The sequence below is a fragment of the Anopheles moucheti genome, chromosome 3 (genome assembly GCF_943734755.1).
Source record: "Anopheles moucheti chromosome 3, idAnoMoucSN_F20_07, whole genome shotgun sequence".
In the NCBI taxonomy this organism is placed as follows: Eukaryota; Metazoa; Arthropoda; class Insecta; order Diptera; family Culicidae; genus Anopheles; species Anopheles moucheti.
The window spans coordinates 6250677-6277160 of record NC_069141.1 but is presented as its reverse complement, the minus strand read 5'-3'; the positions used below and the strand labels follow the sequence as shown (position 1 = coordinate 6277160).

The 26484-nt window shown below is 44.7% G+C and overlaps 10 protein-coding genes and 1 non-coding gene across 11 annotated transcripts; 6 read left to right on the top strand and 5 right to left on the bottom strand.

Moving 5' to 3' along the window:
- Positions 1-215: 215 nt before the first annotated feature.
- Positions 216-1983, bottom strand: LOC128305400 (cytochrome P450 6A1-like). Its single transcript, XM_053042825.1, has 2 exons — positions 774-1983; positions 216-713 (listed from the first exon to the last, which is right to left on the bottom strand). Exons 1-2 carry the CDS (start codon positions 1852-1854, stop codon positions 292-294), a joined length of 1503 nt encoding a protein of 500 aa, XP_052898785.1. The 5' UTR covers positions 1855-1983; the 3' UTR covers positions 216-291.
- A 444-nt stretch (positions 1984-2427) lies between these two features.
- Positions 2428-4170, bottom strand: LOC128305541 (probable cytochrome P450 6a18). The gene is made up of 2 exons (XM_053043037.1): positions 3057-4170; positions 2428-2994 (listed from the first exon to the last, which is right to left on the bottom strand). The coding sequence occupies exons 1-2, from the start codon at positions 4168-4170 to the stop codon at positions 2534-2536; spliced, it is 1575 nt and encodes a 524-aa protein (XP_052898997.1). The 3' UTR covers positions 2428-2533.
- Positions 4171-5096: 926 nt separating this feature from the next.
- LOC128300856 (cytochrome P450 6a8-like) lies at positions 5097-6720 on the bottom strand. The gene is made up of 2 exons (XM_053037080.1): positions 5628-6720; positions 5097-5537 (listed from the first exon to the last, which is right to left on the bottom strand). The coding sequence occupies exons 1-2, from the start codon at positions 6718-6720 to the stop codon at positions 5122-5124; spliced, it is 1509 nt and encodes a 502-aa protein (XP_052893040.1). The 3' UTR covers positions 5097-5121.
- A 727-nt stretch (positions 6721-7447) lies between these two features.
- LOC128305440 (probable cytochrome P450 6a17) lies at positions 7448-9648 on the top strand. Its single transcript, XM_053042886.1, has 2 exons — positions 7448-8528; positions 8593-9648. Exons 1-2 carry the CDS (start codon positions 7448-7450, stop codon positions 9006-9008), a joined length of 1497 nt encoding a protein of 498 aa, XP_052898846.1. The 3' UTR covers positions 9009-9648.
- Positions 9649-9968: 320 nt separating this feature from the next.
- Positions 9969-11892, top strand: LOC128305292 (probable cytochrome P450 6a23). The gene is made up of 2 exons (XM_053042666.1): positions 9969-11412; positions 11477-11892. Exons 1-2 carry the CDS (start codon positions 10221-10223, stop codon positions 11890-11892), a joined length of 1608 nt encoding a protein of 535 aa, XP_052898626.1. The 5' UTR covers positions 9969-10220.
- An 855-nt stretch (positions 11893-12747) lies between these two features.
- LOC128305039 (probable cytochrome P450 6a23) lies at positions 12748-14470 on the top strand. Its single transcript, XM_053042318.1, has 2 exons — positions 12748-13844; positions 13911-14470. The coding sequence occupies exons 1-2, from the start codon at positions 12764-12766 to the stop codon at positions 14324-14326; spliced, it is 1497 nt and encodes a 498-aa protein (XP_052898278.1). The 5' UTR covers positions 12748-12763; the 3' UTR covers positions 14327-14470.
- Positions 14471-15427: 957 nt separating this feature from the next.
- LOC128305202 (probable cytochrome P450 6a14) lies at positions 15428-17010 on the bottom strand. The gene is made up of 2 exons (XM_053042541.1): positions 15924-17010; positions 15428-15846 (listed from the first exon to the last, which is right to left on the bottom strand). Exons 1-2 carry the CDS (start codon positions 17008-17010, stop codon positions 15428-15430), a joined length of 1506 nt encoding a protein of 501 aa, XP_052898501.1.
- Positions 17011-17542: 532 nt separating this feature from the next.
- On the bottom strand, positions 17543-17615 carry Trnak-cuu (transfer RNA lysine (anticodon CUU)). The gene has a single exon. It is a non-coding gene; the product is annotated as a tRNA-Lys (tRNA).
- Positions 17616-18867: 1252 nt separating this feature from the next.
- LOC128305205 (probable cytochrome P450 6a14) lies at positions 18868-20483 on the top strand. The gene is made up of 2 exons (XM_053042545.1): positions 18868-19986; positions 20068-20483. Exons 1-2 carry the CDS (start codon positions 18903-18905, stop codon positions 20481-20483), a joined length of 1500 nt encoding a protein of 499 aa, XP_052898505.1. The 5' UTR covers positions 18868-18902.
- A 1342-nt stretch (positions 20484-21825) lies between these two features.
- Positions 21826-23478, top strand: LOC128305204 (probable cytochrome P450 6a14). The gene is made up of 2 exons (XM_053042544.1): positions 21826-22971; positions 23049-23478. Exons 1-2 carry the CDS (start codon positions 21891-21893, stop codon positions 23468-23470), a joined length of 1503 nt encoding a protein of 500 aa, XP_052898504.1. The 5' UTR covers positions 21826-21890; the 3' UTR covers positions 23471-23478.
- Positions 23479-23847: 369 nt separating this feature from the next.
- LOC128305203 (probable cytochrome P450 6a23) lies at positions 23848-25588 on the top strand. Its single transcript, XM_053042543.1, has 2 exons — positions 23848-24928; positions 24994-25588. Exons 1-2 carry the CDS (start codon positions 23848-23850, stop codon positions 25416-25418), a joined length of 1506 nt encoding a protein of 501 aa, XP_052898503.1. The 3' UTR covers positions 25419-25588.
- Positions 25589-26484: the final 896 nt, after the last annotated feature.

The window sequence follows — 26484 nt, the reverse complement described above, 5'->3', positions numbered from 1 at the left end:
AAACTTCGGGATCGGGCGCGTTAAACGCCGTGTCATAAATCGCCACAGTTACCGTGGAGCTATCGAAACTTACTTGGCTTTTTGTATAGCACATCACCCATTTTTGGGTGCAGCGGCGCTAATAGGTAAGATAGAGATACTTATATTTTCTTTGAAAACAAATATCGATTCAAGTTTATTCTACCGTTTGATAAGATAAAATTAAATCCATCACATATACATTCGACTGCATATCACTTACCAAATTTCTGGCGCGACTCTTAACGGCCAGAATAACAATCGCTTATTCCTCTAAGCTTGCAGCTTTTCCACCTTCAGCCACAGTCCACCTTCCGGCGTCAGTACAGCATGTCGGGAAGAAATGACCAACGGCACACTTGTCTTAGCACATCTGGAAAAGCTAAAGTGCATCAACAGCACCGATAGCCCAACCCGTGCTTCCAGCATTCCAAATCGAGCTGCTATGCAAATCCTTGGACCTTCCCCGAACGGGATGAAGCTGTACGGTTTCCTTGTTTCGCTTGCTTCCGGCGCAAATCGGTCCGGATCGTACCGTTCCGGGTCGGGATAGTGTTCCGGATCGTGATGGATGGCGTACACCGGAATCATCACGTTCATACCCTTCGGAAAGGTAACACCCGTGCCCGGTACACGATAATCTTGACTGACCTGCCGTATGAGATTTGCCCCCGGGGGGTATTTTCGAAGCGATTCTAACGAAAAGAAAGAATGGATTTATTAAGTGTAAACTTCAACACACGGATGTTTCTTACCGTTAATACACTGATCGATGTAGGGCATATCCATGAGTGCATCGTATGAAAGACCTCCGTGCTTTTTAACAGCATCCAGCACACACTGTCGTGCCCGCTGCTGTAAATGCTCGTTCAAGGCAAGCTCGTACAGGCAGTAGGACATCGTCGTCGAGGACGTCTCAAAGCCGCCGAGGAAAAACACGAACGCCTGTGCAACGATCTCGTTCAGGTTGAGCGTCCCGACCGTCTCGCCGCTATCATCCAACTGGCCACTGTTCTTCAACTGCATCAACAGATTCATAAAGTCGTTCCGCTGGACGTTGTGCTGCTCGCGATACTCGATCGTTTCCCGTACCACCTTGAAGAAGAACTGCGACACGTCCTCGCTAGTGCCCTTGATGTGGATGCGCCGCGAAAAGTCCTTGAAGGTGGCCATGAAGAAGAACTTCAGTATGCGACCCCGGGGCACTTCGAACACTTTGCGACCCATCCGTAAGAATTCGGCATTCGGATCGTTCAGACTGTTGCAGTCGATGCCGAACGCGCACGTCCCGATCACGTCCGTGGTAAACCGGGCCAGCAGTTCCTTCATCTCTACCACGCCTTCAATCGCGATGCATCGCTCCAAACACTCCCGGAACCGTCCACCAACGGACACGATCGTTGGACACATCATTTTCATCTTGCCGGAAGAAAAAGTTGGGATCAACTTCTTTCGCAGATTGGTCCACTTGGAACCCTCGATGTTGAACAAATGGCCCGATATGGGATCATCCTTCTCGTTGTAGTACACGCCACGGTCGTGGAAGTGGGCGAAATCACGCACCAGCACGTTCTTCACAAAGTCCAGCTCGAGTGCCAAAGCGACCGGATTGGTAAAGAAGTAAATACCACCGAATGTCCTCCCGGAAGATTTCATCTCGTGGTAGAACTTTGTCATCAGTTGGGATGAATGCATCCGTCTTCCGATGCCTTGAATGTTGCCGAATGGGAATCGGGGTTGCACGTACGGTACATCACGATCCGCCCAAAATGAATACTTTCGTCGGACATTCCAAACCGCAGCTGTCACAGCGATTAGCAGCAGATAGATCAGCATCTTGCACTGGACTGGAAAACGATCTTCGCAGTAGCCTGCTTTCCGCTGCTACGTATAATTATGATCACGTCGCGCACAAGTGCCACATGAGTCAATTATGTGATTGTAAATTATACTTATCTGCGCCCTTATCCCTCTCTTTTTTCTGCGCTATGCTCGTTTTCTTCACTGCAACGCTTCAACAAACCAACCAGTGTTCCAGATGAAACTGTTCTGATTGTTGTCTACGATTATCTGTCAGCTGGTGTGCGTAATGTTGACGGGAAATGAAAAAGGGCATTTGCGTGCGTACACATACACTACCAAGCACCGGTACTCGGTGTATTCGGTACGCACGCACAACGGTTGCTTTGTTTTGATGCCATGGTTGAGCAGGTAGTGGTAGTGAGATTCGCACGCTCGGTCAAGGTCATTTTGGTAAAGGGTGGTTTGTTATGTGCTGCGTTTGTTTTGAAAAAAAACCTACAAAACTTTTATTTTCCTAATTATTTATATAAAATTAACCATTGATGTTTATTTCATTCAATTACAACAACGGGCTTTACGCTTAATAATTTATTAGTGTTTCAGGTTTACAACTGGCTTCAGTCTTATTCGAAACATTTTCAAAATAAACGAGTCCTAACAACATTCTCATTCCATTCCTTCACGTGCAGATTCAAACAGGACTTCTACAGAACTAAAATTCCGTACGCGGGTAACTCTTTTGCGGCGACTCGTGTAGATCATATTTAGCCAACCGCAACCGCACGCCATTGACGGGCGTCAGTACGAATGCATGGGGAGAGTAGGTCAAGGGCACGTCCGTCTCCCTACAGGGTAACACTTGGAAATGCTTCAACAGTAGCGCCAACCCGATACGTGCCTGCATCATACCGAACCGCAACCCGATACATATGCGCGGACCTTCACCGAACGGTAGATATGCACACGGATCACGTCTGGCCATCCGATCGGGAGTGAACCGGTCCGGATCGTACGCGGCCGGATCGGGATAGTGTTCCGGATCGTGGTGGATGGCGTAGGCCGGAATCATGATCTTCATTCCCGGATGCAGAACGATGTTGGTGTCTGAGAGCCTGTAAGGTTTGGCAACCGTTCGCTCCAATATCGCCACGGGTGGGTACTTGCGAAGAGTTTCTGGAATATAGATATGCTTTGTAGAGCAGTCCACGATATTCACAGTGGCCTTGCCGACTTACCATAAATGCATTGATCTAAGTATAGCATATTCTTCGAAGATTCGTAGGACAGGACTCCATCGTGTTTTTTCAGCGCTTCCATGACACAGTCCCTGGCCCTCTGCTGCAGGTCTTGGTTCAGTGCCAGCTCGTACAGCGTGTAGGTCATCGCACTGGACGACGTCTCGAAACCGGCCGTAAAAAAGATGAACGCTTGAGCGGCAATTTCGTTCGTCGAAAGCCGGCCCACTATCTCGTTGGAGCCTTCCAGCGATCCCGTGTTCTTTAGTCTTATCAGCAGGTCCAGAAAATCGCTTCTCTGTGCACCGTGCCGTTCGCGATGTTCGATCGTCTGCCGGATGACACTTTGAAAGAAGCTGGCCACATCGTCATGCAGCAACTTCAGCCCGAGTCGGTTCGCCAAGCCACGGAACGTCTTCATGATGAACACCTTGAGCGGGTGATTGCGTGGTGTGTCGAAGTGCTTGCGACCAATCCGGCGGAACTCGTTCTGAGGATCCCGGAAGCTGTTACACTCCAAACCAAACGCGTACGAACCGATCACGTCCGTTGTGAAGCGTGCCATAAGATCGCGCACCTCCACCACGTCGCCGGAGGTGTACCGTTCCCGTAGGAAGTCACAGAACTGCTCAGCTATACCGAGCACCAGCGGGAATGCTGCCTTCATGCGACCACTCGTGAACGTGGGGGTGATCTTCGCCCGCAAATCCTTCCACCGTTGACCCTCGATCGCAAACAGATGAGCCGAGAGCGGATCATCCTTCTCGTTGAAGTACACACCCCGGTCAGGAAAGTGATGGAAGTCTTCGATCAGAATGCGCTTCGCCAACCGTAGATTGGTGACGAGCAGCACCGGATTCACGAAAATGTACAACCCAACGAAACCGGGACCATCGACACTTTTGTACTGTTCGTAGAACTGCTGACTTAGATGGGCCGGATGGATCGATTTGCCCATCTCTTTGAAGTTCCCGTACGGTAACTCCGGTTCCACGTACGGTACATGACGGTCGCGCCAGAAGGAATACCTGCGCACTACGAAAATGTACACACCCAGACAGAACGTCGCAAGACACGCGCCCAAACTGACAACCGATGCTAGCACGAGCTCCATTGGTGCTGTACTAACGTCGAGCTTTATCGCGACGCGTCGACCCCAGCCATGGACAGGTCCGTACTATTATCGCACGGTACAATCATGCATGGAGTGGAACCTACTTACAATGGGCGTATTGCCGAGGGGCGAACTGCCACTAGAAATGGCAACTACCGAGACCTGGTTTAGCGACGAACTCCGTTTACAGACACTTATCATCGGTTAGCATGCGCGCCACGATGCGATGAGACTCTAGAACGAGACGCGCTGACTACCGACTGGTGTTTTGTAATGTAATGGGGGACACGATGTGGTTTGAATTATGTATGTTCTCCCCCCATCGAGTGCTATGATTTATTTTCAACTGGCGTTGCGACGATCGGATCTGTTTGTTCGCGTTGTTCGTTGGGATATTATTACCTAGTGCGAGACACTTGTAAAACCATTGTTGTAGAATATTGGAGAATGAGAGAAAGAGGGCCTGTTAATAGTGGAATTGAAAAGAATTCATTATACTTGATGAAACTCCACCGTACGCATGCCAAACAAACACATGTGTACGAGAACTGTGATGATAACCACCGCGAGAAGAATCATCATCCTTATCATTCAGACCCTCCCAGAGCGTCATAGATCTTCATCTCAGGTGAGTTGCTAAGGCTAGCAACTTTACAGTGCTCTTCGTTCGAATCTCAAATCTCTAGCCAAAATTAGTCCCGAGGTTCGTCCTCAATTGTTCCTTAAAATTGTAAAGATTAATTTTCTACGAGTCGTTGGCAACAATTATCGATTTGTATAAACAACTACTCCTCGAAAGGTAGAAATTTAACGAAATTGGTTTCGATTGTTAAGTTTATTTTGTTTAAATCATTCAAGCTTCATTCCTAGAAGTAGGGTACTTAGGATAAATTATGGCAGAATCTCGGTGGTAACCCACTCCCCAATATGCAGAGACTTCTTAGACTTCTCCTATAGTACTTCTGCCCGCAACCAAACACCATTTGCCGGTCCAAGAATAAAGTTGGTACGCGAGTACTGTACCGGTATTTGCGTCCTTTCACAGGTACTAAACCGGAAGCGATCAAGCAAACTTGCCAGACCCATCTTTGCCTGAAGCGAACCAAATCGCATACCAATACAGAGGCGTGGCCCTTCGCCAAATGGCAGATAGCAGTAGGGATCGCGTTGGGCGACCTCTTCCGGCGAAAATCGTTCCGGTCGATACTGTTCCGGGTCGGGAAAGTGGGTCGGATCGTGTTGCATCGCGTAGATCGGTATCATGATCTTCTGTCCACGACGCAGTACCAAGCCACTGTCTGGCATCCGGTAGTCCTTATCGGCGTTACGCTCCAGTATCGCGACAGGTGGATGTTTGCGCAGCGTTTCTGCAATGGTACACAAGCACAAGAGATACAAAAGTTGTTGATTTGGTGGTCACTAAAACAAATTCGAGTCACAGATAGCTTCTCACCTACCATTAATGCACTGGTCGAGATAGCTCATATCGGACACAGCCTCGTAGGTTAGCTCTCCGTCATATTTCTGCAGCGTCTCCTTTACGCACTGTCGAGCCTTTTCCTGCACCTCCTGCTTTAACGCCAGCTCGTACAGCGTGTAAGTCATGGCCGTGGAGGAAGTGTCATAGCCAGCGGTGAAGAAAATAAACGCCTGGGCGGCTATCTCCTCGAACGTTATCCGTCCAATTTCTTCACCTCCACTTTCCAGCCGTCCGGTGTTTTTTAGCTTCAGAAGCAGATCCATGAAATCGTTCCGCACGATCTGTTCGCGTTCGCGATATTCTACCGTGTCCTTGACTACGCGCATGAAGAAGCTGGAAACGTCATCGTGTAGCTGCTTCATGCCCAACGCGTTCGCGTGCCTCCGGAAAGCTTTCATCAAGTACACAACCAGCGGCGAATGGCGGAGCTTATCGAACGCGATCTTACCGTACCGTCGGAACTCGTTATCAGGTTCCCGAAAGCTGTTACACTCGATGCCAAACGCGCACGCCCCGATGACATCGATCGTGTAGCGCGAAAGTAGATCGTGGACCTCGACCTCGCTGGAAGTTTGCACTGACTGGTGCAGATGATCACAGAACCGCTGGCACACTTCCATCACTAGCGGTAGCGTCATCTTGATGCGCCCGGAAGTAAAGGTAGGGGACAGTTTAGCGCGCAGTGTGCGCCATTTCTGTCCCTCGATGGCGAACATGTGCGCCGACAGTGGATCATCTCGCTCGTTAAAGTACACGCCACGGTTCGGGAAGTAGTGGAAATCTTTCACCAGCAGCGTCTTGATCAGCTTCGTGTCGAAGATGTAGAGCAGTGGCGAGGTTAGCATAAACACACCACCGTACGGGACGTTTAACTGCCGGAAATGATTGTAATGCCGTTGGGTGATCGGTGCAATGTGTTCCACCTTTCCGAGCGTACCAAAATTCCCATACGGAAACGCCGGTGCGATATAGGCGACGGAGCGTTCCTTCCAAAATTGGTACCGGCGCTTAATCCATGCGAAACAAGCAAACACGATCGCACACAGGATGCCCACCACTTGAAGGTACATGCTTCTGGACGGGCTTAAGTGTGAAACGAAACTGAAACTCTCCGTCAGTCATCGTCAGTCGCATGTTGGTTTGAGAGCAACCCTTTGCGCGTTCTTCGCCATCTTGAAGAATGAGCGCGCAGGGGTAATAAAAGAGCGAATAGTTCGCAGATTCTCACGGGTACGCGAGATAAGCGGATGGATCTGTGAGAGTACTCGGACAATTGAGGTTGCGTAGTGGGTCTTATGAATGACCTTGTTTGATAGCTTCTTTGACTTGACATATTAGCTTCCATGTGAAACCGGTTACATGCTCCACCTTTGGGCAGTTAGCAGTTATTCTTTTTAAAGAATTCATCAGGAACTCTACTGCTAGAAGCTGTCGTTATAGAATAATGTGATTTTTAGAGTATAATATTTTTGTATAACATAGTCAGTCGTACAGTTATGTGATATTATAAAATTGTTTTCAAACAACGAAAATTGTTGGCATCAATTAAATTGTAAAATTCCGGGTGTCGCTTTCTTTTTGCACAGCACTGTTTCAATTTATCTTTTCATTTTTTTTTCTAACTCGACAACCGGAACAGCAACCCTTAAATATGATTTTTTCGCTTCGTCATCATGTGAGCCAATCGCACCAACACTATGATTGAAATGTCGGTGGTTGTTTTTGTTGAATTACCTGGGACTCTTGCCGGATTAACCATTAGTCTTGCCCTGGAAAGTGTTGGTGAAGGTGGTTGAAATGTGGTTCCTCTCTATAGAAGCTCTTGTTGCGTTATTGGCGCTGTTGGGTGGACTAGTTTATTACGTCATACGGAAGCAATCCTATTGGAAAGATCGCAATGTACCTCATCCAAGTCCGACGTTTTTCCTTGGCAGTTTTAAAGACGCCGGAACGAAGACCCACTTCTCGGAATATCTGGAAAAGTATTACAGCATGTACAAGGGTAAACATCCATTCATGGGTGTGTACATGTTGATATCACCAGTTGTGTTACCTACGGATCTGGAGCTGATAAAATCAATCTTAGTCAGGGACTTCAATTACTTCCACGATCGTGGCTTGTACTACAATGAGAAACACGATCCGCTGACAGCTCATCTGGTCAATTTGGAGGGTCAAAAGTGGAAGAATCTTCGCAACAAACTAACACCCACGTTCACGTCCGGAAAGATGAAAACGATGTTTCCTACGGTAGTTGCAGCCGGAAAACAGTTGAAGGATTTTATGGACAAAAACGTCGAGAAAAACAGTGAACTGGAAATGAAGGACATTATGGCCCGGTTTACGACGGATGTAATCGGGACATGTGCGTTCGGTATCGAGTGTAATAGTATGCGTGATCCTGACGCAGAATTCAGAGCGGTGGGAAAATTGTTTGTAGATAAGCAACCATCGCATTTCGTCAATTTGTTGGTTCAGTTTTCGCCGAAGCTTAGCAAGCTGTTGGGCATCAGGCTTATTGATAAGGAAGTGTCGACCTTCTTCCTGAAGGTGGTTCGAGATACCATCGATTATCGAGTGAAGAACGGAATAGTGCGCAACGACTTTATGGACCTCATGATTCGCATGCTTCAGAACAAAGAAAATCCAGAGGAATCGCTCACATTCAACGAAGTGGCAGCTCAAGCGTTTGTATTCTACTTTGCCGGCTTTGAAACGTCCTCTACTCTGCTGACCTGGACATTGTACGAGCTGGCACTGAATCCCGACGTCCAGGAAAAGGGTCGTCAGTGTGTGAAGGAGGTTCTGGAGAAACACAACGGGGAGATGACGTACGAGGCTATCCTGGACATGAAATATTTAGACCAAATTCTGAAGGGTATAAACACGATTAAAACATCTGAAAATTATAATTTCAACTGATTTGTTTAATAACATTCCAGAAACCTTGCGCAAGTACCCTCCACTTCCGATGCACTTCCGAATGACGGCTCAAGATTATCCCGTACCGAACACGGATTCCGTCATCGAGGCCGGTACAATGATTATGATTCCCATCTTCGCCATCCAACGTGATCCGGATATATTTCCCGAGCCGGAAAAGTTCGACCCAGACCGATTCAGCCCTGAAGAGGAAGCGAAACGCCACCCGTTCGCTTGGACACCGTTTGGCGAGGGTCCGAGGGTATGCATAGGGTTACGATTCGGCATGACGCAGGCACGGATCGGATTGGCATATCTGCTGCAGGGCTTTAGCTTTTCCCCGTACGAAAAAACTTCCGTCCCGATGAAGTTTGTTTCAAATAACATTATATTATCTCCTAAGGATGGTTTGTGGTTGAAGGTGAACAAACTATGAATATTAAAGTAAGTCTAATGAACTACTGCAGATCAGGTGTGTATGGCACGCCAGTATTTGGGAACTATTGGGATTGTGAAATGCACTTAATTTTATGTTGAATACTCCTTGTATATTCGCCTGTTTATTCGGCAACAAAATTAAATATTACAGAACCAACTAAATGTAGTCATGAAATGAAAGTTCAACTTATTAATTTTGTATACCCATCTTGAGCATAATAATATTCTGAGTACTGGGTATGACATCTGGTTTCAAATTTTGATCTAGTAACGAACAAGGCCACCCAGGTATGAGAAGACATGAGATCTGATCAATTTGATAGCATACCTATTTGCAGAACATCATTCGTCGTGTCCAAATCCATTCATTTAATCTATAGCAGTAAATAAGCTCCTTCACATCCGGGGGCATAATATCCTTATTAAAGCGACAGAAATGTTAGGTACACAGCTAACAATAAATGTTATCTTACAAATTGAAAGACTTACGAACTCGTTGTATTCGTGCTCTTAAGAATTGTGAACTCATACAAAAAACTCGTAGAAGTGCTAGACCTGTAACGGAAATACCATAGAGATTCACGTATTTTTCTGTGAGGCACTGTCATTTACAACCAAACTTATTCGCGTCCGTTGAATACCCCACAAACACTACCATATGCGAAACGTAAATAAATATGTGCCTGAGGGTAGATATGAATGAAAAATAGAAAAGGGAGTGGAGTGTAGGAGTAATTTAGGGGTGGCGTTCAACAATCGATTTGAGTATAATGTTGCTTGGATTGTGTTACTCATACACACAACTGAGTAAGCCATGAGTAATTCAAATGCGCATCAAAACACTGATGATCTGAGTCGCTCTCTCTATTGCATTCATCAAGTGGTGAACTCAGTTAAGATGACCATCGATAATGGTGCGATGGTATTAGAAAATCTGAACCCAGTGTTTCGCCGATTAACCGACATTTTTTAGATCAAATGACATATATTCCAGACGTTATACATTCCAAAAATCTATATTTAATCCACCCCTTCCCCGGGAAAATGGTTATTGTGTCGCTTCAGTCGCTTCTTTACCTTAGCACCTTTTTTGGTACGGCAGTGTACTAACATATCTTATCGCCGTACTAACGCATCCGATGCCTCTCTTTTACCATATTCGGTGTAAAACGAACCTGTACTTAATCAACATCGCTTTGATATCGTGTAAATGGAGTACACCAATACAAATTTGGAGATGTTAATCTATAAAATATCTGGTAACTCTTGCCGCCATCGTTCGTTAGTCTTGCGCCGAGCGGTGTCAATTAAGGTAGCCGGGATGTGGTTCTTCTGTGTGGCAACTCTTTTTGCCCTTTTGACGCTTCTAGGAACACTAGTATACTACGTCATACGTAAACAAACCTATTGGAAAGATCGCAATGTACCTCATCCAACTCCTACGTTTTTTATCGGCAGTTTTAAAGATGCGTTCTCCAAGGTACACTTCTCGGAATATCTAGTTAAATATTACAACACGTACAAGGGACAACATCCGTTTGTGGGCATGTACATGCTAGTATCACCAGTTGTCCTTGTAACTGATTTGGAATTGGTGAAATCAATCTTAGTAAGAGACTTCCAGTACTTTCACGATCGGGGCACCTACTACAACGAGAAACACGATCCGCTGACAGCTCATTTGTCCAACTTGGAGGGTCAAAAATGGAAGAATCTTCGCAACAAGCTAACGCCCACGTTCACGTCCGGTAAGATGAAAACGATGTTTCCTACGGTAGCTGCAGCCGGAAAACAGTTGAAGGATTTTATGGACAAAAACGTCGAGAAAAACAGTGAACTGGAAATGAAGGACATTATGGCCCGGTTTACGACGGATGTAATCGGAACGTGTGCGTTCGGTATCGAGTGTAACAGTATGCGTGATCCTGACGCAGAGTTCCGAGCGATGGGAAAATTGTTTGTAGATCGTCCTCCATCGCAGTTTGTTAACTTTATGATTCAGGTTTCCCCGAAGCTCAGTCGAATGTTGGGCATCAGGCTTATTGATAAGGAAGTGTCGACCTTCTTCCTGAAGGTGGTTCGAGATACCATCGATTATCGAGTGAAGAACGGCATAGTGCGCAACGACTTTATGGACCTCATGATTCGCATGCTTCAAAACAAGGACAATCCAGAGGAATCGCTCACATTCAACGAAGTGGCAGCACAAGCGTTTGTGTTCTTCTTCGCCGGCTTTGAAACGTCCTCTACTCTGCTGACCTGGACATTGTACGAGCTGGCACTGAACCCCGACGTCCAGGAAAAGGGTCGTCAGTGTGTGAAGGAGGTTCTGGAGAAACACAACGGGGAGATGACGTACGAGGCTATCCTGGACATGAAATATGTAGACCAAATTCTGAAGGGTATAAACGCGATTAAAACATCTGAAAATCATAATTTCAACTGATTTGTTTAATAACATTCCAGAAACCTTGCGCAAGTACCCTCCACTTCCGATGCACTTCCGAATGACGGCTCAAGATTATCCCGTACCGAACACGGATTCCGTCATCGAGGCCGGTACAATGATTATGATTCCCATCTTCGCCATCCAACGTGATCCGGATATATTTCCCGAACCGGAAAAGTTCGACCCAGAGCGATTCAGCCCTGAAGAGGAAGCGAAACGCCACCCGTTCGCTTGGACACCGTTTGGCGAGGGTCCGAGGGTATGCATAGGGCTACGATTCGGCATGACGCAGGCACGGATCGGATTGGCATATCTGTTGCAGGGCTTTAGCTTTTCCCCGTACGAAAAAACTTCCATTCCCAAGAAGTTCATTACGAACAACATTTTCCTATCTCCCCAGGATGGTTTGTGGTTGAAGGTAAATAAGTTGTAGCTGAAGTTAGTCATGTAATTTCGCAATAATTTGTGAGTCAGTAAGGTTAGGTAATAAACGCGAATTAACGTTGATTACCAAAACTATCAATACATCGAACAAAGTAAAACATTAAAATAGAGATCTGTACTATGAAACACATATTGCATTGGCCCATTCGTTATAATTTGACCCGTAGTTGATGAGAATATACCCTAATAACATTGACTTGGAAGTTGATTGTTTAACGAAGTAGTTGTGTAATGTTGATGAGATATAGCTGTTGTATAGTTAAGCTCCACTTTATACTCGTTGCCTTTTAAGGTGTGACTGGTTTCCGTCGAGAGTGTTCAATTGCTTGACATCTCTATTAGTGATGTCAGTGCAATGTTATATAGACCTAGCGGTGACTTGATATTCTCTGGTTCAGTTATCGTTTTCGATGGTGAGTACAGTACAGCATTCTGTGGCACACTGACTCCCAATAAAACATTTTGATTTTTTCTTTTTGAAAGATAACACAAACATTGCAACAGTTTCTGTTGAGGAGAAGGGGATAAGTGTAGGAAACAGATCAAACAAACTTGCCCTCTCGAGAGTACTCCTTTGAACGTAAAATCTGCGTTAGAACCAGACACATTTGAATGTATACGTGCAGTGGTGGAAGTATCATCGATTCAATTAATCTTATCAATGTATTAACGCGTTTGATGCTCGCTTTTCCGTGCCTTCGGCGGATGGAATAACACGCTACAAACACGGCTAATAACGCGTCTCCACCGTCTGAACACACCAACACAAAGATCGCGATGTTCACAAATGGAATAATCTGCGTCTTTTTCCGTATTCGCAACTAGTCTTGCATTGAACGTTGTGAAGAAAGGTGGTTGAAATGTGGTTCCTCTCTATCGAAGCTCTTGTTGCGTTGTTGGCGTTGTTGGGTGGACTAGTGTATTACGTAATACGGAAGCAATCCTATTGGAAAGATCGCAATGTACCTCATCCAAGCCCGACGTTTTTCCTCGGCAGTTTTAAAGACGCCGGAACAAAGGTTCATTTTACAGAACCTGTGGAACAGTATTACAGCATGTACAAGGGTAAACATCCATTCATGGGTGTGTACATGTTGATATCACCAGTTGTGTTACCTACGGATCTGGAGCTGATAAAATCAATCTTAGTCAGGGACTTCAATTACTTCCACGATCGTGGCTTGTACTACAATGAGAAACACGATCCGCTGACAGCTCATCTGTTCAATTTGGAGGGTCAAAAATGGAAGAATCTTCGCAATAAGCTAACGCCCACATTCACGTCCGGAAAGATGAAAACGATGTTTCCTACGGTAGTTGCAGCCGGAAAACAGTTGAAGGATTTTATGGACAAAAACGTCGAGAAAAACAGTGAACTGGAAATGAAGGACATTATGGCCCGGTTTACGACGGATGTAATCGGGACGTGTGCATTCGGTATCGAGTGTAACAGTATGCGTGATCCGAATGCAGAGTTCCGAGCGATGGGAAAATTGTTTGTAGATCGTCCTCCATCGCATTTCGTCAATTTGTTGGTTCAGTTTTCGCCGAAGCTTAGCAAGCTGTTGGGCATCAGGCTTATTGATAAGGAAGTGTCGACCTTCTTCCTGAAGGTGGTTCGAGATACCATCGATTATCGAGTGAAGAACGGCATAGTGCGCAACGACTTTATGGACCTAATGATTCGCATGCTTCAGAACAAGGACAATCCAGAGGAATCGCTCACATTCAACGAAGTGGCAGCACAAGCGTTTGTATTCTTCTTCGCCGGCTTTGAAACGTCCTCTACTCTGCTGACCTGGACATTGTACGAGCTGGCACTGAATCCCGACGTCCAGGAAAAGGGTCGTCAGTGTGTGAAGGAGGTTCTGGAGAAACACAACGGGGAGATGACGTACGAGGCTATCCTGGACATGAAATACTTGGATCAAATCTTGAAAGGCATGAAAGCCACGTTTTTTATCTTTCAAGTTTACTGGCAACTGACGAGTTAAATTTCATTTTCAGAGTCTTTACGCAAATACCCGCCAGTTCCGATGCATTTCCGAATGACGGCTCAAGATTATCCCGTACCGAAAACAGATTCCGTCATAGAGGCCGGTACAATGATTATGATTCCCATCTTCGCCATCCAACGTGATCCGGATATATTTCCCGAGCCGGAAAAGTTCAACCCAGAGCGATTCAGCCCTGAAGAGGAAGCGAAACGCCACCCGTTTGCTTGGACACCGTTTGGCGAGGGTCCGAGGGTATGCATAGGGTTACGATTCGGCATGATGCAGGCACGGATCGGATTGGCATATATGCTGCAGGGCTTTAGCTTTTCCCCGTACGAAAAAACTTCCGTCCCGATGAAATTCATTATCAACTCTTTTATCCCAGCTCCGAAAGATGGTTTGTGGTTGAAGGTGAATAAACTATAACGGATATTTTCTTGCAGCTCTGCGTGTAAAATCTTAGAACGGCAAATTTTATAATTTTTGTGGAAAAGATGTATGGTATGGATATATGGTATGTTTTAAACGTTCACATTTTGTATTGAATAAACCAGTCGTGGATTAAACTAGTCAAACAAAACACTTCATCCTCTTGATAACAGATGAAACACAGTATTAATTTTGTCAATGGAAATTATTTTATAGTCTTCAATGTGAATATTGTTGCAAAGAAACTCAAATACAGTTTTGTTTTGATTTTTAAACAAAAATGATTATATTTTACGGCATTATAGGGTTTATTTCCCCCTAGTACATTGCAGTCATTTGATCTATATGTAAACGGTAAGCTGTATATAGGATTGCATGGTGATTATTAGCTACATTATATGATGACATTTTACGAAATGCAATAATCAGATAAGCCCATACACAAATTTTTTCTCGTCGTTGAACGTTGTTTATACACAAATCTTTTTACCGCTTGACTAGGAAATGTTCTTTACAAGGGTTGTAGCTGAAAATCGCTAGCTTGTCATTTTTTGTACAGCACTGTAATGTACCAGTGGCACATATACATTCGCATTGATTTAGTAAACAATTTGTTCAGGGTGTGAGCTTGAATGGAAGGGGAATAATATAGGGGAAGAAATTACGTCATCGAGCTCTCCGTTCGTTGCTGTGGTTTCCACTACTCCACGCAAATGAAAAGGAAAGCAACAAAATGTCAGGTTTGTGCAACCTCATTGCAAACATTATGTATATTAATAATTCTATTTTTTTGCATTTTCTTTTCTTCATACATTTCTATAGCCCAATTAATACTGACATCGATTGCATATCTTTTGGAGTATTGATTCTTAAATCTGATAAACTCTATTATATGAGTACAACAGTTTCTACAATAATTGTCGAAACGAAACTACGTTAGAAACCCTGCCTTTTCTAAAAATACGATTTAAAGAGCAGACATTTTAAAGTAATTTAACACTATTGTTTATCCTTTCGTTTCTTCGCTAAAGATCTTTATTTTTCAATGAATAATGACCTTAAAAAAGTTTCACTACATCTCGCAGCTTTGCAACCCATTTACAGCTTCTCCACATTTAACCAAAGTCCCCCGTCGATGGTCAGAATGGAGCTGGCGGGTGAAATCTTCAACGGTACGCTCATTCTGTCCTTTGCGAGCGTAAAACGGAAGTGCTTCAGAAGATATACCAGCCCGATACGGGCCTGCATCATGCCAAATCGAAGCCCGATACATATGCGTGGTCCCTCGCCAAAGGGAAGAAAGGCGAACGGATGCCGCTTTTCGCTCTGCTCCGCGGAAAATCGTTCCGGATCGAAACGGTCCGGATTGGGGAAATGTTCCGGATCGTGATGAAGTGCGTAGACCGGAATAGCAACCATGATGCCCTTTTGTAGTACTTGATCGGTACCGAACACTCGATAGTCCTTCTCGACTCTACGGGTAAGGGTAGTTGCCGGTGGATACTTTCGAAGAGACTCTGAAACGAAATGATATTCGATGCACGTAACCAAAGTCGTAAATAGACACCAATTTGCTGCTTTTCTAGATACTTACCATTGATGCACATCTCGATGTACTTCATCTCGTGTATTGCCTCGTAGCTAATAGTGTCATATTTCTTCAGCACCTCTGTAATGTTCTGTCGTGCCTTATCCTGCAGCTCCGGGTGAAGAGCCAACTCGTACAAACAGAATGACATCGTCGTGGAGGACGTTTCAAACCCGGCGAGGAAAAACACAAACGCCTGCGCCGCAATGTCGTCCATCGTGAGATGATCTTTCTGATCACCGTCAACTGCTCCACTCTCCACCTGTTCCTTCATCACCTTCATTAGCAGGGTCATAAAATCGTTACGCTGCACGTTGTTATTTCTTCTAAACTCAATTGTGTCTTTGACGACGCCCATGAAAAATTCCGATATGTCCGGAGGTGTTAGCGTCACGTGAAAGGCTCGCGCAATCTGAGGGAATTGTGCGGCTAGAAAGACCTTCATCGCACGATACCGGGACGCTTGGAACACTTTACGACCCATCACACGGAACTTTGCATCGGGATCTTTCAGGCTGTTACACTCCAGCCCGAACGCAACCGAACCAATAACGTCCGTGGTGAAGCGTGCCAGCAGATCCTTCATCTCCACCACGGAGCCTTGTCTGATCTCCGCCGCCATGCACTTGTCGAACTCTTCCGCAACGGCCGTTACGGTGGAGAACATCAGTTTCATTTTGCCCGACGTGAAGGTGGGTGTGAGCTTCGCTCTCAGGTTTCTCCATTTGGTACCCTCCATTGCGACCAGATGGCGCGACAGTGGATCGTCCCGATCGTTGTGATAAAGGTTACGATCGTGAAAGTAAGGGAAATCTTTCACCAGAACCGCCTTAATAAGATCCGGATCGATGAGAAGCGCCACGGGATTGATGAAGAAGTAAGTTCCACCGTAGGGTTTTCCGGAGCTTTTCAGCTGTTTGTAGCAATTTTGCAGAATTTCTGACATGTGGCTCTTCTTGCCTACGCCGGCCAAGTTTCCCTGCGGAAACGATGGTTGAATGTACGGAACATTGCGCTGCTTCCAGTAGGAAAAACGTTGCCGAACCCAATAGATGGCCGCCAGTAGCACTAACACGAGCAAATGAACCCACATCTTGTGATGATGCACGCTTGACTGTTGGAGAGCTACTGGTTGGTGGATTGAATACCTGCTCTACGACACTTTCGCGGTGCAAGCATGACTCGGTTATATTAGGCGTATAATTAAATGCTTGTACAGTGTCAGTGCAATTATCTGCGAAGGTGTCTTTTTTAACGGATTTCCTGTCAGATGCGGCGTCTGATGTTTCCCCCTCCTAGAGCTATCTAATCTGCTACGGGTTGGATGATGTTTGTTGGAGGCAATCATTCCGTGTAGAGTTCAGCGTTAATACACACTGTTGCATTTTCGGACAATACAACGGCATAGTCGCGATGAATAATCGTGAGCTAGCGAAATATTATCACTGAGATGCTGAGAGCAGTGTTATAGGCAGTAGATAGGAGTGTTGAAATGAATTTAAAACAAAAATCATTCAGATATAGTAGAAATGCAATTGAATGATGATTAAAACACAGCTCTCATTGAGACGCATTTTAGCGGTAATAGTTGAAAGAAGAGAGGCAACAAAATATAGATTTGAGAGCGCCCAACGTGGGGCTCGAACCCACGACCCTGAGATTAAGAGTCTCATGCTCTACCGACTGAGCTAGCCGGGCAGTTGTGGAAAGTGGGAACATTGATTCACACCACAGACACCTATTAACGCACATGGCAGGTATCCACGCGCATTCGTGTTGCGACGCATGAGCGCGCCGGCGCAAAGTGAACCTTTGTGATGCATGATTCCGTTGTGTAGTTGAGATTGTTGCTGTTCATAAATGAAATTGATAATTTTATTCTAGTACACCATGGCTATTTTTCGGCAGGAGTTCTATGTGGTGCTAGTATCGGTGGGAGTATATGATTTTGTAAGTCAATGTAATAATTTCCTTTAAGAGTTCATCTAGTAATTAGCAGATCTCAATAAGGCCCTTAATTTTAGTTGTAATAGACTATTGTTCCACATCAGAGAAGACGCGCCCCTTTTCTGACGTTAACTCTATATAGTGCGCATTTCGAATTTTGACGTATTTTTTACATAAATAAGTGAAACTTTTTATAGGAAAGCCCCTTTTGCTGAGCAGTCATTGACTTTTCTTATTTTATTAGAATTAATGGAAGCATATCTACCAACAAACAAATCAGTATTTCGTAGGCCTGAGATATAGGAAATTTTCTAATTTATTTAATTTATTTTATTAGTTCATGTTTTAGAAGAATTATCTGACCGTAAGGCTATCCGTGTATTAGCTACCGTAAGCATAAGTATTTGTATTAAAAAGTGTAATAAGGATGGGTCTCTGTTGTGCGTATAATTCGTTTATTTTTGCGCAAACCGGTTTCTGCCCTCGCCATCAATATATTCGTAGCCAAATCTATCGCCTAAACACGAAATTTTGTTTGTTTTGTTTACGCATTGTTTGGCACATTCCATTACATTCCACCATCCCTACCACTTTACTCACCCACATGCGACTTTTTTCGATTCATTGTAAGATTATGCTTATGTCATCGCGTCTCCCGTCTTTTGCGCTCCTCTATCTTGCGAGCTCTTTTTAAGCTTATCGTCGTTTATTTTTTGCTATCGAAAACAACAATCATCACAACCGTGGAATACACCTCGTGGGGCCTCGTGGTGGGCATGCTTCCTTTACAATGTACACACGCGTAAATTTATCTGCAACCACGGTGTAAGAAATAGTCAACTCATCCTGACACTCACGGAATGGAACGAACGCGCAGAAATGGGCGATAAGATTTGGGTGCAAGAGATACCAATTCATACGCAAGACAATCTGTATCGGCGTCTAAATTCGTGTATAAAGAGAACCGGTTCGGGAAGACTCAGTCATCAGTTTACGGTGGACACTTTAATCAATCGAACGTGTCGAAGTCTAGTGACCATGTTGAGCTTGTTCGATTTTGCATTCCTGGTGGCGGCCCTGGCGGCCGGGTTGTACTACTACCTCGAAAGGAAGCGATCCTACTGGAAGGATCGTGGCGTGCCGGGTCCAGAGGCAGAGCTGCTGTTGGGAAATTTCGGCACAGTCGGCACGAAGGTACACATTACGGTGCCGATGAAGAAAATCTACGATGAACATAAAGGAAAGCATCCGTTTGCTGGTATCTACCAGTTTATAAAACCGGTAGCACTGATCACCGATCTGGAGCTGTTGAAGTGTGTGTTTGTGAAGGACTTCCAGTACTTCCACGATCGTGGTACTTTCTATAACGAGCGTGATGATCCACTGTCCGCGCACCTGTTCAATCTGGAGGGACAAAAGTGGCGCTCGCTGCGCAACAAGCTCTCCCCGACGTTTACGTCCGGCAAGATGAAGATGATGTTCCCAACGATCGTGACAGCCGGCAAGCAGTTTAAGGACTTTATGGAGGAGACAGTGAAGCGGGAGAATGTGTTCGAGCTTAAAGATTTGCTGGCCCGTTTCACGACGGATGTGATCGGGATGTGTGCGTTCGGTATCGAGTGTAACAGTATGCGCAACCCGGATGCGGAGTTCCGTGCGATGGGAAGGAAGATCTTCGAGATCTCTCCAGGTACCTTCAAGACAATGCTAATGAATGGAATGCCGTCCCTGGCGAAGATGCTGCGCATGAAGCAAACCGACACGGATGTGTCGGACTTCTTTATGAACGCCGTACGGGACACGATCAACTACCGAGTTACGAACAAGGTGAAGCGCAACGATTTCGTGGACCTGCTAATCACGATGATGAACAAGGACGAATCGAAGTCTGACGATGAGTCGCTGACGTTCAACGAAATTGCTGCCCAAGCGTTTGTGTTCTTCCTGGCCGGATTTGAAACGTCGTCTACGTTGCTCACTTGGACGCTGTACGAGTTGGCGCTGAGCCCTGAAATACAGGAGAAGGGTCGTCAGTGCGTAAGGGAAGTGCTGAAGAAACACAACGGCGAAATGTCCTACGATGCTGTCGTCGATATGAAGTACCTTGATCAGATCCTCAATGGTAGGTTTTGATCATTTTTCCTACGTCCCAACTTGATTTTGGTTCAAAGGACTCATCTTGATTTATTTCATTCCTTTCCAGAATCGCTTCGCAAATACCCACCGGTTCCCGTTCACTTCCGCGTTGCATCCAAAGACTATCAGGTGCCCGGTACTAAGACAGTACTGGAAGCCGGTACAGCTGTCATGGTTCCCGTGCACGCCATTCATCACGACCCGGCCGTATTTCCCGAACCAGAACGGTACGATCCGGAGCGTTTCAGCCCGGAACAAGAAGCTAAACGGCATCCATACGCCTGGACACCATTCGGGGAAGGACCGAGGATATGTGTGGGGTTACGTTTCGGCATGATGCAGGCTCGTATTGGGCTGGCGTACCTGCTGGATGGGTTCCAGTTCGCGGCGAGCTCGAAAACTGTCATACCGATGGAGCTTTCTAAGGAGAGCTTCATTATGGCACCGAAGGGAGGACTGTGGCTGAAGGTGGATAAGATATAAGACATTCTAGTCGCTTAGGTTTTAAGATCTGCTTAGAAATAAGGCTTCGTTTAATCTGTTGCAAGAGATTACTAACTATATATGACGGTTTTAAACTAATACCAACAATCGATCACAGTGACATTTGATGACTTGCTTGTAACCGTTTTAATCTTAAGGGTATTTCAGACGGCATACATCTGATAGGCCATTAGGTGACAACAATCTTACTGTAATCAGTTGACACATTTAAACTGGCTCGAGATAAATGTTGATAAATGTAAAATGTTTGCGCTAAGATACGATGTCATGAATGCTATCTCATTTGAGGTGCGTTTTAATACTCGGTCATACAATTCCAGACTATCGCCTCTTATTTCTTTAGTAGGATGGGCAAGTCGTTAATAAAATGGCACTTAAGCTGTAATATTGTTTTGGTAGTATAAGAAATTTCATTCGGATACTATCCAGGGTCATGATGTGATATTTCTACAATACTTAGGCAAGTAACCGAGTCTACGTTTACAATAGATGTAGCAAATGAAGGTTTGTCCATCAGTTCTCTTGTTGTTTATAATTTTCAATGTTTTCACCGCCCATTTTCATTAAAATGGTCAATAAAAGCTTTTAATTATAATGGTAATAAAAATGGTCGTAAAATATTTTATAGTTTCTTAATTTGGAAAGTACAATCGGTACTGTTTGGCAAGGGGTAACCGTCTGCCTGAAGGGCTTATCTGCTTAAGGTCACATGCTGCACTGTAGCGTGACTCATACCCGTCGTTTTAAAGTGGAAACTCCGGTACCGTCCTTTTGCTCTAGGGAAAATTTTAATCAAATATATGCCTTGGGCTAACAAATTGTGGGATGAAGCTGGTGTCAAATTTCTCTGTAACAACACCAAACATAATAGATCATAACACTTAAACAATAAGAAAACATTTATTTTTATGGTTTATATTTCTATTTTACTGAAGCTGTACCATCTTCCAGCTATTTTATCTCATGCTAACTATCGCGTTGCTCTAGATCGCTGTTGTTTTCTGCGAATTGCATTGTCATGGTGAATGGTGGCACTCAAATACAGAACCATACTCTCCGCATTTACTCTGTTTACTCTAGCGTAAGTCTCGCGCAAATAAAACCGGTTGAGCATCACCACGCACGCGATAACAAATCATGCTGATCACGGTGGAGCGCGAGTATAGCGCATTACTATCAAGAGATGCGCTATAAAGTGACCAACAATTGGATGAGTGTCTAGCAGTCGAGAGATAGCTGTCATCGGGCCCGGATGATCATTCGGTTGTGTACGTTAGTTGTGGCGATGCAATAAAAAAGGAAAAGGGGAACGATAATTAGATTTCCGGTTATTGTAGCAGAGTGTAAGTTCAACGCTACGAAGCGCTAAAACCAAAGTCGGCCATCATGGAGCCGTTGGACATTTTGATCTCGGTAGTGATGCTGTGTTTCGGGGTGTATTTATTGATCGACAAGCAATTCCAGTACTGGACCAATCGTAATGTTCCTCAATCAAAGCCAGAATTAGTATATGGTAATGTTCGTGAAGTTAGCCGAACGATTCATCTAGCGGACAAGTTTCGGGAGATTTACAACGAGCTGAAGGGAAGACACCCGTTGGTGGGAGTCTATCTGTTCTTCAAGCCAGTAGCCCTGATCACTGACCTGGAGCTGTTGAAGTGTGTGTTTGTGAAGGATTTCCAGTACTTTCACGATCGGGGTACGTACTACAACGAGAAGCATGACCCACTAACGGCTCATCTGTTCAACATTGAGGGCCAGAAATGGAAAAACCTACGAAACAAGCTCTCACCAACATTCACGTCGGGCAAGATGAAGATGATGTTCTCTACGATCATTGCGGCTGGAAAGCAATTTAAGGACTTTATGGAGGATACCTTTAAGGAGCAGGTTGACTTTGAACTTAAGGACGTAATGGCTCGCTTCACGACGGATGTGATCGGTATGTGTGCGTTCGGTATCGAGTGTAACAGTATGCGTGATCCGGACGCAGAGTTCCGTGTGATGGGAAGGAAAATCTTTGCCCGTCCGCGGGGTAGAGTAAAGAGTTTGGTGATCAACTCGCTGCCACGACTTGCCAAGCTGATTGGATTGCGTACCCTGGATCCGGATGTGTCGGACTTCTTCATGAAGGCTGTGCGGGATACGATCAAGTACCGGGTGGAGAACAATGTGCAGCGCAACGATTTTATGGACATTCTTATCCGGATGCGCAGTGATAAGGAGACAAAGTCGGACGACGGTACGTTGACATACAATGAAATTGCTGCCCAAGCTTTTGTGTTCTTTTTGGCCGGATTCGAGACATCTTCCACCTTGTTAACGTTTACGCTGTACGAGCTGGCGTTGAATCAGGAGGTGCAAGAAAAAGGAAGACGTTCTGTGAAGGAGGTACTGGAGCGTCATAACGGAGAACTGACGTATGACGCTGTCATGGAGATGCACTACTTAGACCAGATTCTGAAAGGTAACAATAAGACATTAATACACACGTGAAAACATTTCTAGTGCGACTTTTTAACCAATAGTTTTGATATCATTCAGAGAGCCTTCGAAAGTATCCACCAGTTCCAGTACATTTCCGAGTAACATCCAAGGAGTATCAAGTGCCCGGTACTAAAACAGTACTCGACGCAGGCACATCCGTTATGGTGCCCGTGTACGCAATACACCGTGATCCGGAACATTTCCCCGATCCGGAACGATTCGATCCGGATCGGTTTACTCCAGAACAGGAAGCGAATCGTCATCCATACGCCTGGACACCGTTTGGCGAAGGTCCGAGAATTTGTGTGGGACTACGGTTCGGCATGATGCAGGCACGGATCGGTTTGGCCTACTTGCTTACTGGATTCCGATTTACACCAAGCTCCAAGACTATGGTGCCGATGAAGTTAGATATCAAGAGTTTCATTTTGTCGCCCCAAGGTGGGTTGTGGTTGAAGGTGGAAAAGCTAAGTACATGAGCAGATAACGTGATGGTTAAATATTTAGCAACAGTAAGGAATTTTCTACTACCAAAAGACGTTGAAGACAATATGTTTAAATAAAAGTTGCCATAAGGACCGATCTGCATAAATAAATAGTAAACAAGACGATTAACAATTTCCATGCCTCCTTTATTGCGACGTGAAACATATTGTAGTGCACTGTTTGATTTATCTGTAAGCAGATAGCTATTCCAGCTGATAACGACACCCTCAAAAGATGTTCCTAAGCGAACTACAAAGTGCCACGGTTAGATTAAACCCTCCTCAGAAGAGAATGTGTGTTTGATAGTGATAGATGTTACGATAATACTCCAGTGAAACGTGTTAAATTGTTGCATCTTAGGCTGATCAAGATGGAAATCTTGGATGTCGCAATTACTTTCGGGATGCTGTGCATAATAGTGTATCTGATACTCGTTCGCAAATTTCTATACTGGAAGGAGCGTAATGTACCACAGCTAAAGCCGGAACTGCTATTCGGTGATGTGCGAGAGGTGAACAAAATTTACCACTTGGGAGAAAAGTTTCGTCAGCTGTATAATGAGCTGAAAGGAAGACATCCGTTTGGTGGAATATACATGTTCACCAAGCCAGTTGCGTTAATCACCGATCTGGAGCTGTTGAAGTGTGTGTTTGTGAAGGATTTCCAGTACTTTCACGATCGGGGTACGTACTACAACGAGAAGCATGATCCACTGTCCGCGCATCTGTTCAATCTGGAGGGTCAGAAGTGGAAACATTTACGCAACAAGATCTCCCCGACGTTCACGTCCGGCAAGATGAAGATGATGTTTCCAGCGATCGTGGCTGCTGGGAAGCAATTTAAGGACTTTATGGAGGACACTATCCAAGGGCATGAGGAACTGGAGCTAAAGGATGTATTGGCTCGCTATACGACGGATGTGATCGGGGTGTGTGCGTTCGGTATCGAGTGTAACAGTATGCGTGATCCGGACGCAGAGTTCCGTGTGATGGGAAGAAAGATCTTTACACGCCCTCGTGGAAAGTTACAGCTGTTGCTCATGAATGCTTTTCCTAGTGTGGCTAAAATGGTGGGCATAAAGGTAATCGTTCCTGAAGTGTCGGACTTCTTCAGGAACGTTGTGAGGGACACGATCAAGTACCGGGTGGAGAACAATGTGCAGCGCAACGATTTTATGGACATTCTTATCCGGATGCGCAGTGATAAGGAAACGAAATCGGACGACGGTACGTTGACGTTTAATGAAATTGCTGCACAAGCTTTTGTGTTCTTTTTGGCCGGATTCGAAACGTCTTCATCATTGATGGCATTTACGCTGTACGAGCTGGCGCTGAATCAAGAGATACAAGAAAGAACCCGAAAATGTGTGAAGGAGGTCCTTGAGCGACATGGTGGAGAACTGACGTACGAAGCTGCAATGGAGATGGAATATTTGGATCGAGTATTGAAAGGTTAGAAACACAATAGAAACTCTTTATTGCAGAGCTTTACACTGTTTGTTGCTAATATATTACAGAATGTCTTCGGAAGTATCCTCCAATATCGGTGCATTTTCGTATAACGGCTAAGGATTATCTAGTACCAGGAACAAACTCCATCTTAGAAGCTGGAACATCCGTCATGATTCCCGTGCTTGGCTTTCATCACGATCCAGAACATTTCCCCGATCCGGAACGATTCGATCCGGATCGGTTTACTGCGGAACAGGAAGCTAAACGACACCCGTACGCCTGGACCCCGTTTGGTGAGGGTCCAAGAATTTGTGTGGGACTACGATTTGGGTTGATGCAGACTCGCATTGGATTGGTACATCTTCTCACGGGATTTCGATTTTCTTGCTGCTCTAAAACTCCAATTCCGATGAAATTTGACCTTAAGAATGCTATTCTATCACCGAAAGCTGGTATGTGGTTGAAGATGGAGAGACTCGCTGAAGTTTAGCATTAGATTTCATCGTATTGAGTGTGTGCCGATTGATAACTCTTTAGATTCCATTAGCATTTTGGGAATTCTCTAGCGCTGTGGATAAAACCTTCACTATGGTGGAAACTGCTCGGTTTCGGTGTCTGTGCGAATATCCGCTAGTGTTGCTCACTGTGCAATAAACCTATGCCGGTGAAATTATTACATTATTGATCAGAAGTTTCCTAACCTGAACGCAAAAACACATGAAGCACATTCAATTACCGTAGTTGCGTTAACGTTGGTGCAATTTTGTAGATGACTTTGTACTGATGGACTATTAGAAAGAAGCAACACACCAACGAGAACAGCACAGATTAACAACAATGGTTTGGTCATTTTAATCTTATGAGTAGTTTCACTAAGCAAACAGTTCCGCACCAAATGGTTGCGTGTCATAGCATTATATACTCGTTCTTCGACTCGCTTGAAATTACCTTCAACAGACAAAGCTCGTGGTGGAAATCTGTTTACAAGTTTAACAATAAAAATTATAGCTGTTCATTTTGGTTTGGGATATACACAAGAAAAAACATTAGCCTGCATAATAATAACGTTGTAATCACAGCATCACAATCGTGCTGAAATGGCAACAAGAACTGTTGGGAATTGAAATAGCGCAACAAAAAATGATTAGGCGTAAACTTTTCAACAATTCAAACGTTTCTCGTGAAATATTTCAGGCTGGAGAAGAAGAATAGAAGAATGCGCTAATCTCGCGAGCATTAACAAAGTTGTCAAGCAGATAGATACTTAAACTGATAACACACCCTTAACAGATGGTCATTAGTGAACTACAAAGTATCATGTTTAGATTAAGACCGCTTTAGTGGTAAAAGTTTTTTTTAAGTGACATAAGTTGCGGTAATTTTCCTACGACACGTGTCCAATTGTTGCATCATGTGGTAATCGGTATGGAATTTCAAAACTCTAATTCTGATGAAATTTAACTGCGAGAATGCTATTCTATAACCGAAAAATGCTAGGTGTCTGAATATGGAGAAGCTCCTTAAAGAATAAAACAGTTCTAAATTTCTTGTCGTAT

Excerpts from the sequence above, each read along its gene's own strand:
- LOC128305400 (XM_053042825.1), bottom strand. The coding sequence starts at position 1,854 with ATGCTGATCTATCTGCTGCTAATCGCTGTGACAGCTGCGGTTTGGAAT. Across the intron at positions 714-773 it reads CATCGATCAGTGTATTAACG|AATCGCTTCGAAAATACCCC; the intron begins GTAAGAAACATC and ends TCTTTTCGTTAG.
- LOC128305541 (XM_053043037.1), bottom strand. The coding sequence starts at position 4,170 with ATGGAGCTCGTGCTAGCATCGGTTGTCAGTTTGGGCGCGTGTCTTGCG. Across the intron at positions 2,995-3,056 it reads CTTAGATCAATGCATTTATG|AAACTCTTCGCAAGTACCCA; the intron begins GTAAGTCGGCAA and ends TCTATATTCCAG.
- LOC128300856 (XM_053037080.1), bottom strand. The coding sequence starts at position 6,720 with ATGTACCTTCAAGTGGTGGGCATCCTGTGTGCGATCGTGTTTGCTTGT. Across the intron at positions 5,538-5,627 it reads TCTCGACCAGTGCATTAATG|AAACGCTGCGCAAACATCCA; the intron begins GTAGGTGAGAAG and ends GTACCATTGCAG.
- LOC128305440 (XM_053042886.1), top strand. The coding sequence starts at position 7,448 with ATGTGGTTCCTCTCTATAGAAGCTCTTGTTGCGTTATTGGCGCTGTTG. Across the intron at positions 8,529-8,592 it reads TTTAGACCAAATTCTGAAGG|AAACCTTGCGCAAGTACCCT; the intron begins GTATAAACACGA and ends ATAACATTCCAG.
- LOC128305292 (XM_053042666.1), top strand. The coding sequence starts at position 10,221 with ATGGAGTACACCAATACAAATTTGGAGATGTTAATCTATAAAATATCT. Across the intron at positions 11,413-11,476 it reads TGTAGACCAAATTCTGAAGG|AAACCTTGCGCAAGTACCCT; the intron begins GTATAAACGCGA and ends ATAACATTCCAG.
- LOC128305039 (XM_053042318.1), top strand. The coding sequence starts at position 12,764 with ATGTGGTTCCTCTCTATCGAAGCTCTTGTTGCGTTGTTGGCGTTGTTG. Across the intron at positions 13,845-13,910 it reads CTTGGATCAAATCTTGAAAG|AGTCTTTACGCAAATACCCG; the intron begins GCATGAAAGCCA and ends TTTCATTTTCAG.
- LOC128305202 (XM_053042541.1), bottom strand. The coding sequence starts at position 17,010 with ATGTGGGTTCATTTGCTCGTGTTAGTGCTACTGGCGGCCATCTATTGG. Across the intron at positions 15,847-15,923 it reads CATCGAGATGTGCATCAATG|AGTCTCTTCGAAAGTATCCA; the intron begins GTAAGTATCTAG and ends ATTTCGTTTCAG.
- LOC128305205 (XM_053042545.1), top strand. The coding sequence starts at position 18,903 with ATGTTGAGCTTGTTCGATTTTGCATTCCTGGTGGCGGCCCTGGCGGCC. Across the intron at positions 19,987-20,067 it reads CCTTGATCAGATCCTCAATG|AATCGCTTCGCAAATACCCA; the intron begins GTAGGTTTTGAT and ends ATTCCTTTCCAG.
- LOC128305204 (XM_053042544.1), top strand. The coding sequence starts at position 21,891 with ATGGAGCCGTTGGACATTTTGATCTCGGTAGTGATGCTGTGTTTCGGG. Across the intron at positions 22,972-23,048 it reads CTTAGACCAGATTCTGAAAG|AGAGCCTTCGAAAGTATCCA; the intron begins GTAACAATAAGA and ends GATATCATTCAG.
- LOC128305203 (XM_053042543.1), top strand. The coding sequence starts at position 23,848 with ATGGAAATCTTGGATGTCGCAATTACTTTCGGGATGCTGTGCATAATA. Across the intron at positions 24,929-24,993 it reads TTTGGATCGAGTATTGAAAG|AATGTCTTCGGAAGTATCCT; the intron begins GTTAGAAACACA and ends AATATATTACAG.